The sequence below is a fragment of the Embiotoca jacksoni genome, unplaced genomic scaffold (genome assembly GCF_022577435.1).
Source record: "Embiotoca jacksoni isolate LCO1_2020_lvr unplaced genomic scaffold, fEmbJac1.0.p SCAF_1, whole genome shotgun sequence".
Lineage (NCBI taxonomy): Eukaryota > Metazoa > Chordata > Actinopteri > Embiotocidae > Embiotoca > Embiotoca jacksoni.
Window position 1 is genome coordinate 14,512,050 of NW_027185229.1, and position 13,542 is coordinate 14,525,591.

The 13,542-nt window shown below is 38.6% G+C and overlaps 1 protein-coding gene across 5 annotated transcripts in view; it reads right to left on the reverse strand.

Annotated features, from left to right (window-relative positions):
* The window catches only part of epha8 (eph receptor A8), a 114,130-nt gene that overhangs the window by 43,939 nt on the left and 56,649 nt on the right, over window positions 1–13,542 (reverse strand). For all 5 annotated transcript variants that reach the window (XM_069140844.1, XM_069140763.1, XM_069140678.1 and 2 more), the window contains exon 6: window positions 12,986–13,301. In XM_069140844.1, coding sequence (XP_068996945.1) covers window positions 12,986–13,301 — 316 coding nt within the window. The remainder of the gene's footprint in view (window positions 1–12,985; window positions 13,302–13,542) is intronic.

A 13,542-nucleotide genomic window follows, 5' to 3' on the forward strand; every position in this document is an offset into this window, starting at 1 on the left:
CTTATGCTATTTCTTTAGATGACGTCAGTGTGACATAAATAAAAGAGAGCACAGCTGGTTCCTGTGCTGTTCAAAAGACATGGTTAACCAGTCATTAATACTTATCAAATGATCAAATGCTTCAAAATGCTGAAGAATATTACAAATAATGGAAGAAACGATCTAAAGTAAGATCACAAGTTTGTAATAAAAAAAAGTTTCTAACATCAAACTGGATCGTCAAGTGTGCAAACTGTGTCCATATTGAATTTCTAAAAAAATAACTTGTAACTCTGTGAAATAGTTTTAAGAAAGGCCAAGGTAATTAGGTACTATGTATAAAGGGCATTAAGTGTTAATTGCCTCCCCTGTGTTATATTTGAAGAAAGAAAATGTAAATTACATTACTATTTGGTAAGTTAAAAATAAGTCATAAACAGACAACTATTTATCAGAGTTTATTAGATATATTTGCTGGGTGATATTTTTTTTCTTAAAAACTCAAAAAGTAACTTGTTCATGAACAATTGAGCAACTAACATTTTCTCCATTTCCCAGAGATTAATTCATATTATTATGAATTTGTAAAACTGCACAGGCCTTCCTTGGAAAGATCCTTGTAATATATATTGATTTTGGGGAAAATGTTATAAAATATATAAAAGTCAAACAAATGGAATCTTTCAAGACAATTAGCTGGAGAATATAAATAAAGTAATGATCCAACTTTATTCGTCAAGTTTGAATGAGCAAAAGCAGACAAAGATGAAGTGTTTGACTTGGCTCGGAAATGAGGTGACTGCAGAAGAGCTGACTCTCGCTTTCAATAAGAAATGACAGATCAATGACACAACATTAACTTTCAGCATTTTATAGTCTCAGCTTTATTTATTCAAACAGTCAACTGACGTTGATGGAGGAGTGAAATCCTTCTATTTGAAATGCCAACATCATTACAATTCATGCCACAAACACACACACATACATACATTCAACCATCCACATCCATACAAACTCCTCTCTCTCCGGTGGAGGCCTGAAAGAGGGAGAAATAAATGACAGCGCCCTGTGTGCACATCAGTTTAACTCGACAAGAAGTCAGGGCAGAAAATCATTTGAAGAAGTCCCGCAGTCCCCTCAGACGGAGGCTGCCAGCTTCTCAGTGATCTGCTATCATGTTGCCTGTCTCTTTACTGTCATCACTAATAGCTCTTAGACACTGGACTAGGACATGGGTGGCTACTGCAGGCCAAGGGTGGCACACACTCAATCAATAATTTACCCGGCAGCTCTCAGCCTTTTGTGTGTGTGTTTTCATTCCTGAATTAAGCATTCACATGGGCTGCATATAAGAGGATTTGTTTGCGAGAGTGTGTCTTTTGTGTTGCTGTTAATATGGGTTTGCAAGTGTCTGCATGAGTGTGTGTGCGTGTGTGTCAGCAAAGTTGCTTTGGGTACTGATGTGTAGCCCTCTGCACCTGCTGTGGAGATAGGGCTTCGGCCAATCACAACAAAGATTGGATGGAAGTTTGAGTGACACAACAGTGCTGTGTCTGGCTGAGATATGATTCATTCTGTTATCGCTTTCTCTCTCGAACACACACACACACACACACACACACACACACACACACACACACACACACACACACACACACACACACACACACACACACACACACACACAGACTCTGCCATGGTGGCTTAACAGAATTAAAATGTTTAATAATGTCATCTCTTCATCCACTGTTTGAATTTTTCTCTCCGCCTTCCTTTCCTCCCCTTTTTTTCTCTCCTCTTCCTTTTTCTTTTTGCCTATTTCATTTCCCTATATTCTTTCCTACTCTTCACCCTTGGGTTTCCTTTCCTCCTCTCCTCTACTGTCATTTCCCCCTTCCTTTCCTTCTCTCCTCTCTTTCTTTCTTACCTCCTGATTTTTCCATTTCTCCGTTCTCCTTTACTCCATTCATCGTCTACTCTCTTCCTTTCCTTTCCTCTTCTTGTGTCCTCTTTCCTGTTCCTCTCTCCTCTTACCTTCCATTGTATCCATGTGTCCTATTTCTTTTCTCTATTATCCTCTCTCCCTGCACCTCTTTCTTTCCTGCTCTCTTAATTCCCCTTCTCCTCTCCTCTCCTTTTTCTTTACACTCCTCCCACCTTTGCTCTCCTCTCTTCTTTCCTCCTTTCTTCTCCTTTCTTTCCATCTCCTTTTTTTTTTTTTCCCTTCTCCTCTCCTTTATCTGCTCCTTTCTTTCTCCACACTTAACAATCAAAATCCTCGTTCATCCAATGAGGACCAACCAGACACACACAAAAAGACTAATTAGTCTTGGCAACAACAAATCCCTCACCACTGACGTTCACACACTAACAAACATGGGCGCTGCTCACTCATTTAATGAGATACACAGATGTGGATACACAAACACATCTGTGCATTAACACACACACTCCCAGTGTCCTGTTTCCCAATCCACAGCATGTGCCTGCTGCAGCTGTGATAGCTGTTGTTCTGTGCTTTTTTTGTGTGTGTTTACCCACATTAGTGTAGTTGACGTCGCTCGATGGCAGTGATGCATTATGTGTGTTTGTGTGTACATGAACATGATGTTTTGTTTTTTTTCAGCTCTTGAGGAAAGGCTACGTCCATTTTTACACACGATCCACGGTGACACGCTTCATGTTAAATTACTTGATTTAAGGGTCATTTAACCTGTAAGTTGACATATCACAACCCATATAGCTGCCATCATGTTTGTGAACATTTCTTTTGTGCCTTTTTTTTTTTTTTTTTTTTCCATGTTGATAGCTAGCTAGCTAGTTTCATTGTACTGCTTATTTACTTCATAATACTTATTCTTTATCCCATGACAAAAATCTCCGATATTACATTTTTTTTCCAACAGGTGCAAATAGCTGGGCCGTACACCTAGTCCATTTAAATCACTTAGCAAATCAGAGATGTAGGTAGTAGTAAGTCAGGTATCGAGTTGCCGTCCAATTGCAACAGTGTTCCCTCATTTCAAAATGATCCCGTTGGTAAAGAAAGATGTAGCACAGACAGAAGACACCAGTTCAAGGTAATTACATGACAAATTGTTTTCTTTGGCCTTTATGGCAAATACCATTGTTTCCTAATAGATCAGTAGCAAAGGTTCTTTGACCTAGTAATAGTCTACAGCATAGTGGATGGGAAGTACTGTTGTAAACCACTTTAATTAGAGATTTTAAACCCTAAACTGGATATTTACAATGGGCTATTTGGATTTTTTTTTTTTACGTTTCTCTTCCAAATAAATGTGGTTAATCTGGGAATTAGTTTAAACAATGTGTGATTGTGTTTGATGCCGCCGTATTCACATACTTCAGCAATAAAGTTGCAGGGTTATTATGTCTGATATAAGTGAAGAGAAAAATCACTAAATTAAGATCCACATCACAAAAATCGTGAAAATGATTTTCCTCCTCAGAGTTCAACAGGAGTTGATCCAAACCCCTGGTGGAATGGCATTCAACTATTGTGTGTGAGCTGGCTTCACTTAGTGTAAAGTAAAATGTGTGCGTGAGTGGATGAGCATTCACTCAGGGCAGCTTTCCAGCCCCGAAGCTGTGAGTGTGGGTGTGTTTCTGGAGCCCCGGTGTCATTTGCCTCCAAACGGTAACAATGTTGTTGATCAGCAGTTGTTTACAAACCGCCGGGAGGATGGAACTAATTTGATCACTCTGTATTCCCCCGTCTCTCCCACTCTGGAGACCGTTTCAATTTGAGCTCCTTATACGTTCTCGATAGCAGGCCGCCACGACTTGATTCTGACAGCAATTATGAATATCGTGTTCCACTCAAGTGGTTGTGAGCCGGGGAATAATGAAGTTCTCACCACATCATCTGTTCCCAAATCACTTAACTGCATCTTCATTAGGAACTTTGCAGCCCGGAGGAAATCATAGTGGAACTCGGCTGAAAGACGTAGCAGCTCCGCATTATATAGATAAAGCTGTCTGTAGTATTTTATGATGGTTTGCATGGTAGCCATTATTACTGTCTTTCCACCTAGGCTTGACCAATTTTCCATTACATTTTTTTTTTTTTTTTTTTTTTTTTTTTTGCTTACACATCATCTGACATTTACGTAACAACTCACCTGCTCTCAACTCTTACACTTCAACTGTAGTTCAACTACTTTCAGTGTTTATTTACTAGCATTTCAATTGCTATCTAGTCTGTGCATAGCTAAAGAAAACATTGAAATTCTATCACCAATTGCACTTTAGCTGTAAAAAAATGCCTTTGGAGAGTACTTCAGATCTTATCCACTTTCAACTGACACTCCCACTGTTCTCAGCGCTTATTCATTAAATGCCATTTCAACTACTTTCTTGGCTTTGGCAATGATTCAACTGCTTTTAGTGTCTATATACAAACTGACAATTCAATCGTTTTCAAACTTGAAACTGTAATGTCAACAATTTTACCAATTTTAACAGTTAGCAGGTTACACTTTGAGTGGCATCACAACTCTTTTTAATACTAAGATTTCAATATTTTAACACTCTTTCGGCGGTGCAGTGCATGTCACTTACTTTCAGAGTGAAGTATTAGTGTATATATACAGTTCAACTGCTGACACCTGAACCTAAAATAAAAAAAAGCTGCTTTAAGTTCTTCCACACGACATACCACATGCAAACAATACTCCTTCAATATAATTTTAACTGTTTATACTGTGTGCACGTCCAGTTTTTAGCAAGAGCAAACACCCTTAAATTTAAAAAAATCATTATAGTTGTCTGGTTTATTTTATTTTCATTTTGGGTTTTTTTTAATTCATGATTTGTCTTTACAAATACCAACCACAACTTCCAAAAGTTCAGGTGATGTCTGCAAATTGTTTATTTCTTCCTACTGACAGTCATATTTCAAAAATCATCATTCATCAATCAGCAGTTGAATCATCAAATATTTTACACAAATAAAAACTGAAAACAGAAGTGAAATTCTACTGATATAGTTATTAAAGCTAATAACTTTAGTCTTGGATGACAAACTCATTTTTCACCAGTGGTTCTTGTTGCTGTTACAATAATGAAGATGTAATTATTTCAAAATTTCCAGCAGACTTGTGACTGTTTTAATTGTGTTTTTTTTCCAATTCATATACATAACAATCTTGGTCTTAACATCATTATTAATATGTCATATTGCATTGGTCTAAAGCAATCGAATGACAGCAGTTTCCTCCTGTACATATAATGAGGGTGCTTCATCCTGTCAGAGACAGCCGTGCACAGCATTTTCTCTGGAGTTTCAATGACCTAAGTGTGTGTCTCTGTGTGTGGGTGGCTGTGTCCACCTCTGCAAATGCGAATCACATGTTGGAAGTGGAAAAAAATACCAAACGTGAGTAAGAGTGACAGGAGAGAGGAGACAGGCGCTCACAGGCCACAGCAAGGACAAAGCCATAAGCTCCCCTCTGTGTGTGTGACAAAATAAATAAATGATAGAGGAATATTAAATCCTCCTTCTGGCCTGCTGCCGTCTTCCTCTGATTTTTCTCTGCGGTGCCACATCGACCGATAACAATCACATTATAAGGCGGCCTGTCACACCTTCTCTGATCTGACGCCTCCCTTCTCTCAACTTTGTTTCATAATCTCTGAGTCTTTAATAACCTCTTTGTACTTTTGATTCTTTTATTTCACCTTTTTTTTTCTACTCACCTTTCTTTTTTAAGAGCTCACAGGATGGCACACACTCAAACAGACACACACACACACACACACACACACACATACAATCTGAGTCTGGCACTGTCCTTCTTTATTTAAATCAGCCAATTTTGACGATTATCATCACTCAGTACACGTGTCACGTAGTCGCCTCCATGTTATTGTAAAAATGATCTTTGGTAAACACTTACAATTTTAGCTTTAAGCATGCAAAACCACAATTTTGTTTCTTGATCTAATACATAATAATCAGTTAATACGATTCCCAGATATATAAACTTTTCTTACTTTTCTTTTATATTAATAATAATTCATCTAAAAAGACCCCAAATTCTACACAGCAGAAGATAATCCTCCTAGATTCAAATGTTATCACAGTAGAAATAACCCTGCTTTTGAACTGCTGCCTCTGACAGACGTAGCAATTTGCTAAATGTGATTTGTTCTGGTTATGATTGTATTTTTACAAAGGGATCGAACTAATGTGAGTATGGAGAACCAACATTTTAAGTAAAACAAAAATAAATCCAGAATTAAATAATTCGGAAATGAATAAAAAACAACAACATTCGGGTTGTCAAAACAGACTAAATTAAATTAATCTCTTGAATGTATTTATACTTTTTCATACATCAATCTGTATTTGTGCCATTTCTATATTTCTGTCTTTATTTACTTAATTGTATTTATAAATTGATATCTGATATATTCCAAAAAAAAAAAAAAATTCCACTTTTTCTACTTGTATCTATTCTGAAACTATTTCAGAGTTTCTTCATGTATTTGTTTCTGTATTTGTGTTTGTATGTGTTTGTAACGTACAAAATTCCCAACTTCACCCAAAGCCATTGTATGTAATTAACAGACAGTTAGCTTATTGAAAATAAAACATCTATATTACCATAATGGCTGACTTTTGCCGACCAACTTTTAAAATTATACTGCGAGGTTTTCATTATTATTATTTAGTTTTTTTTTTAGTGAGGGTTATTTCCCTATCTTTTGCAGTATATATATTTTTGATGATGTACAAAGAGTAGTCATTGTAAACATTACTCTTCCAACTCGGGGAAAGGCAGAAATATGCCTGACTTAAAAAAAGGTTTATGCTGTATTTATTGTAAAGAGAAAGAAAGGGTTTGTGCAGGTAGTGCTGCTATTTTGTTATTTAATGTACAAATGTATGTACTTTTACGAACAAATAAAGGCCACACTAGTGTGAACAATGGCCATATTGAAAATATTTGTGCTTATAAATGATTATAGTTGGAATGTTTGGGTCAGTCTAAAGTGATATGTTAGTTTCAAATTTTATAATTAAAATAAAACAGATTGTAAGATTTGTTTACTAATATATTGGTTTTACTTTAATTATTAAATTAAAGTAAATTTTTGCTCATCTGTTTATATTCACTGATAAAATTTGACTTAATTTCACAATTTCAACAGGACTTTGTGTGGTCAATTTGGTTTAAGCACATCCTTTTGATCTCATGTAAACTAAATTATACAACCCCAAAAAACTATTTGTCAGCTACAACATTTTCTTTCAGCACTACAAAAAGGTTGTTTTTTTAAATGAGTATTTAGTTCTGTATTTAGTGCTTTGTAGAGCCTCCCTCTCTGATTTCCTATCAAGGGCCTAAAGGTAAAGAAACATATTTATAGTCACCCTCAACTTATACTTCTCTTTGATGTTTGAGCTTCAGCGAATAGGCTGATGTCTGTTCAGAGTTTGACACAATCATTAAACTTCAGCCACACACACATGCGAAGCAGTTTTGGAAAGACAAATAATGCATATTTCCAAACTTTATTTTGATAGGGTTTTTATTTTGCTTCGAATATTTTTGATTTTTTTTTTTTTTTTTTTTTAAATTACAGTAAAACGATAACATTGGAAAAAAAAATAATAGTTTAAATCAAAAGTGAATGCAAGTAGATCTAAAAAAAAAAAGAAAAAAAAAAGTAAAGGAGATAAGTAACCAAATCACTTAGGAAAATGAAGATAATAACATGAATTTATACAAAACAGGGGTGGGGGAAATCATGAGACAGAGATTGTTGAAAGTTGAAGAAAGCTATAATGCAAAGAATAAAATATATTATCGAACTTTCCAGAACCTCAAATACGATTTCTGCTTAGCCAGTTATTAATATTTAATTTTGTCAGAAATATTTAAGATTTAAAACCGACTTTTCAAGTGCTTTAACTTGTAATACACAAACCACATAGAATATTTCTGATGCATGAAATGGTGGATATACAATTATGGGTCACAGAAGAGATACTGTTTATGTGTAACTCTGATTCTGTCTGATAACTATAACCACATTAAAGCAATTTTTCAAAGGAAAACTACGTGCCAAATGTAGTTGTTTTACTCATTTTAGTTGCAGTAAATGTTGGGATTCCTGCAACTCAACAATAAATCATATGAAGATATCAAAGGCACTGTGCAGTTCAGAGAGTAGGACGACAGGCGGTGGTTCATTGACTGCACAGACCTAACCCACATGTGTGAGTAGGCTCCCACCCCTTTCCTCTCTCTCTGTGTGTGTGTGTGTGTGTGTGTGTGTGTGTGTGTGTGTGTGTGTGTGTGTGTCAGACTCAGATGGCCTGGCTGAGCTGAGTAAATGTGACCAGACTAAGTGTGTGTGTCTCATATCAGTGTGTCCTCGATCGCTCTCACTGTATGGGGCACTTTAGCCTATTCTTCCCTGGCACCGGGAGGCAAATCTCCACACACACACACACACACACACACACACACACACACACACACACACACACACACACACACACACACACACACACACACACACACACACACACACAGTACCCACCTGCACACATGTATGCACAGCTCCACTCCCACAGACTCAGTGTTTTGATGTAAACTCGAGTGGACGAGGGGTCCAGTCAAGCACTGCAGCGTCGTCTCTCTCCCTCTATCCTCCTCTCTTTTCCCCTTCCCCTTTCATTGCATTCCTCCCTGTGACACTTTTAACGGCATGTCACGCAACCCTGTGCTTACACACACAAACACACACATTCTTACACACACACACATCATGGCGTGCTCTCAGCCAAACCTCTGCACCTTTGTCAGGGGAGAACCACTTAAGCACGCTCATATACACACATATATTCACGCACATTCATGTCTGATTTTTTTTTTTTTCCTCTGTGCGCACACACACACACACACACACACACACACACACACACACACACACTCACACACACACACACACTCACACACACACTCACACACACACACACACACACACACACACACACACACACACACACACACACACACACACACACACATGTACAAGCCTTCACCACTTAAGCCGTCTTCTTTTCACCATCTCGTGCCCTGCCCTCCTCTCTGGGTCTTGTCTAGTCTCGTGTGTGCGTGACTGTGGCTGGCTTTGGCAAGGGTGAATTAGCACAAGCGACCCAGTTTGGTACCAGAAGAGACAAGACGTCAGCAGAGGAGATATTGAAAAATCTTTCTTTTTTTTTTTCCTTTCCACTGCAAATACCCTTTCTTCTCTGGCTGCAGTGATGTAATGGTAAATAAGAGACAAGTTAAAATAATTAATCTGAGGGTTAACAAAAATACATTTTCTGATCCTTTTACGCAATAAAAGATCCAATATCTGCAACCTGAGATCATTTACAGCAGCATGTTACATTTAAACCAGCCTTAAAATGTGAATAAAGTCTGTTCCATAAACAAAACGTGAACTCAAGGTTTTTTTTTTCTTCCCACTCTTTTTCCTCTGCTTTCTTTATTGGGTTCTGTTTTGCATTCTAATGCAAACTAATTAAAAAAAAAAATCTGTATATGGCCCTCTGAACTGGACACACACATATGCACATACGCTGTTCCTATGCCTAGAAACACATTTTGACAAGGAGCTCTCACTGTGTCGAAGTGAGAGGGTGTTTGCTGCTGGCCTCAAATTCGTAAAGTACAGCAGAGATTTGTGAGTGTGTGTATGAGTGTATGTAGGTGATGGGAGGGGGGCAAGTACGAGGAAGAGGAGGAAGACGGGGGGTTACGAGCAAACCGGTGTTGCGTGTCTTGTTCGGCTCGTTTAGCTGACAAACCGCTTTTAGCGTTTAATTATCCATCGCTCTGTGATTAATAGGTTTTAATTACTGTAACCCATAGCAACCTGGAATATTCACAGGTCTCCGACTGAGGTCACCCTATCAAAACCCTGGGATAAAATCAAAAGGGACAAAAACAAAAAGACATGGTTAACTGACTAACTTCTGAAACCTGCTTACCTCATCAGTGATGGCTGAATGAAATGGGGAAAGATGAGCTCAGGCCAACATAAGTCTGTTTTATCAGTATTTACCTACTTGAGAAAAATAGTCGACCCCAGAAAAGCTTTTGAGCAGACCTTCAATCTCTTCACTTGATTCATAATTATTTTAGATGATCACAGTCAGAGCTTCAAACAGACTTTTTGATTTGTTAGAAAGGTTAGAACCTTTCCGATTTGATGTGTTCCGTCGAGGGCTTTTTGCATTCTGCAGACACTGCTGCGGATACTCCATGCTCAGAGGAAAATTTCCAATAGCAAAATTAACAGGCAACTCGGATGCTGGCATGATCACTTTTCTGTAGCGAAAACAGGATGGTAGAGATAATCAAAAATTTGCATTGCAATGTCAAGCGCCTGCTGTGATCAGACAGACTGTGCGGTATAGTGGTGCTCAGTACATTGTGCACATTTAGGTGTAAAAAGGTAAACCGTTAAGCCTGGTATCACCAGACCCAGAATCACAGTGTCAATATGTGGCTCCTGCTACAACACAACCACACACACCTCTACGCACATTTGATTTTAACTCAGTATTCTGTGTCATGTTTTTTTCTTGAAATGCATCATGGTGCAATGCTGAAAAAGCCTGAGATAATATAAACACACCACTATCATTATTCATTTCTTTCTTTCTTGTAGCAATTAACTCTTTCAATAACAAGGTTGCCGTTCACGTCATTCTGCTGCGCACCGACCAGACAACACTGTTGCTATGAAGCAGGTTCAACATACGCTGGACATAAACAAGGGCAAGTCCACGTTGAAGCACATGTGCAAGCAGGAGAAACAATCAATAAAAATGAATAATAACAGCTAAACTGGCTGAAAAACAGCAGTATGGTAAAAATGGTGGGACAATAGCAAACTGTGATGTTTTATAATCCTATACATCAGGATTTGATGCAGAGGCCAGACCCAAATTCGCTGTATGAATATATTGGTCTGGCTATGCTCCATGAGGAATCATTTTGAGTCGTTACATCCTACTGAGCATAGACCTTGGGTTGAATTTGAAACTATTGGAGCAACCATTAACCAATTGGCATTGGCCACCATATGCACCAACACTCTTATTTTGCTCTTTTCTGTATCAGTACTTGGCTATATATCAGAAAGTGGAGCTCTATTTAATGAATGTCCACTTTTGTTTCGTTACAGGACACTGCATCGAGACATCTACTGTCATAACCATCTTGTAACTACAATTCATTCACTGTTTCTGGTCAAAAACAAACAGCAAATCTCTTCATTGACTGCATATTAACTACAGTATATCCCTCTATGGGCGTGATTTACTAAGATCTCAAATAAAGGGTACTAAATTGCATGTTTGTTCAAAAAGTTTGCACATTTATTTTGCACCTGTTTTGCAGGTGATTTATTACGAGTAATTGCATCTTTGATACCAGGTGCAAATTGTTGTATTTAAATGAGGTGTTTGCATGTGTTAAAGTGATTCCAGTCGTTCTAACAGAACGACCGCAAAAGGAGGAAGAAAAGCTGATCCCACTGAAATGAATCAACATAAATAGGGCCTAAAACAAGAACAAAACGCTATATAGGAGATTATCAGCAAGGACGCAAATGTGAATTACAAAAAGATCATTAGATGAAACTATGAGTAGATGGCAAGATATTAGGAGAAAAAAAAAAACAGCTAATGATCATGGCGTCAGCAAATAAAACCGGAGGGACGGTGGATGAAATTTCACTAACAAACACCGATTAGCAGGTCCAGCTCTTTCTGTGATGAGCAGGTGACTTGGTTTCATTCAGTGTCTCGCGAGTGCTTGGGAAGCTTATAAAGCCTACCTGTAAATTCTGCAGGACACATTCAGCACCTGGGATAGCACATTTGATTAGTGGGACCGGGTGGGATATCCAAGCAGCGATACGATGGAATGACCCAGAGGAAAGTAAATGCAGACTCATATGACGTTTTTTAATTGCTGGTATTGCGTGGCTCCTCCTATTTTGACTGTCAATCATCATTCAGTTAATCCCATAACTAAAAAATGTCATTGCTGGACAGACGATATTTATGAATAATTGTTCCCTCTGTCATCTCAAAAATGTTTCCACGGGTGTAATAGTACATATTCTTTGGTTTCCTGCGTCTCCTTCTCACCACAATAAGAGCAGCCGTCTCCCCTAATGTGCGCACATGATTAATACGTGCCTTTCAGTCGTACTAAAATATACATGCAATTACTTCTCCTATTTCTACTTTCAGGTTTATTAAATATCATTGCGGGTGCAAAATTTATGCATTTACATTTCCCCTCCCAATATTTTGCACCTTCAAGTAGAAACGCCCAATATTACATATGCGTTCAGGCAAACACGCAAAATAGACAACGTGTATTAAATTGCACATTTGAAAGAGCAATCCTTGTTAGTAGATCAGCTGGGAGATTTCATTGCGGGTGGTGTGCACATGCTTGCACTAACGCTAACCGTTAGTAAATCATGCCCTATGTATTCTGTGTGTGTATTGAAGGGAGTGTGTGTAGTCCTCTTAGGGCAGCAGAGGGAAATAACACAGCCCTCGGTGAGGTGGTGAGGCATTTGGTAGGTGAAGACAGGTAGTGAATTGAAGTCAGTCGACCCTTGAGGTGTTATTCTGTAATGATATAGCACTTTATGAAACTATGGTTTCATCCGTTTGGAAATCATGCAGAAAAACCTTTCTTTGATGGTTTCAGAACATGTGTTAAGAACAGTAACGTGTGACTTTTTGCATTCACACCCTAAAACAAACTGCATTAAAACATGGTTGGAAGACCTTGTTCGTGGATAGTCTCAGTATGGTTTTCACAAAAGTCCAACTGACAGCTCTCACACAAATAATAGTAAAACTAAAGCAAAAATGCAAACACAACCGAGTTTAAATGAACTACACCAAAAGCGCTCTGTGTTAACTCACCCACGCAGGAGTCTCTGTGCTCTTCAAAGCCGGCTGAGCACACGCACCTCCCGATAGGCACCAGCCACTCGCCCTCTGCGCTGCAGTACATCTTGGGTGTGTCCCTCTCCTCTGCATGATCCACGCACTGACCCCTGACCTCCACCAGAGAGGACGAGTCAGCCCCCGTCACCACATCGGTGAACACAGCCAGGTTGCGGCTCACGCCCACGCAGCGTTTGTAGTACACCCGCACAGAGGTGAGGGCGATGCAGGCACCGATGTCCTGGAAGGCCAGGTAGAAGCCTCGTCTGTTCAGAGGGCCCACACCGCGCACCTGTGACAAGAGAAGAATGGTTTGGCACCGCAGGTCATCATTGGAGTGAAAACCTTTTGACTACTACAATAAATATAACATCAGATATTTCCCATACAACAGGACTCTCTGAAAAGTTGTTTATCCACCTCTCGAATTTCGAAATAAAGTTTACACAGATTCCCTCGTTGTTTATGCAGACAGTGGAGTAACTAATGTAAGTTAGGGTTCAATTTTGCTATAATTCACTACTACAGCCCTG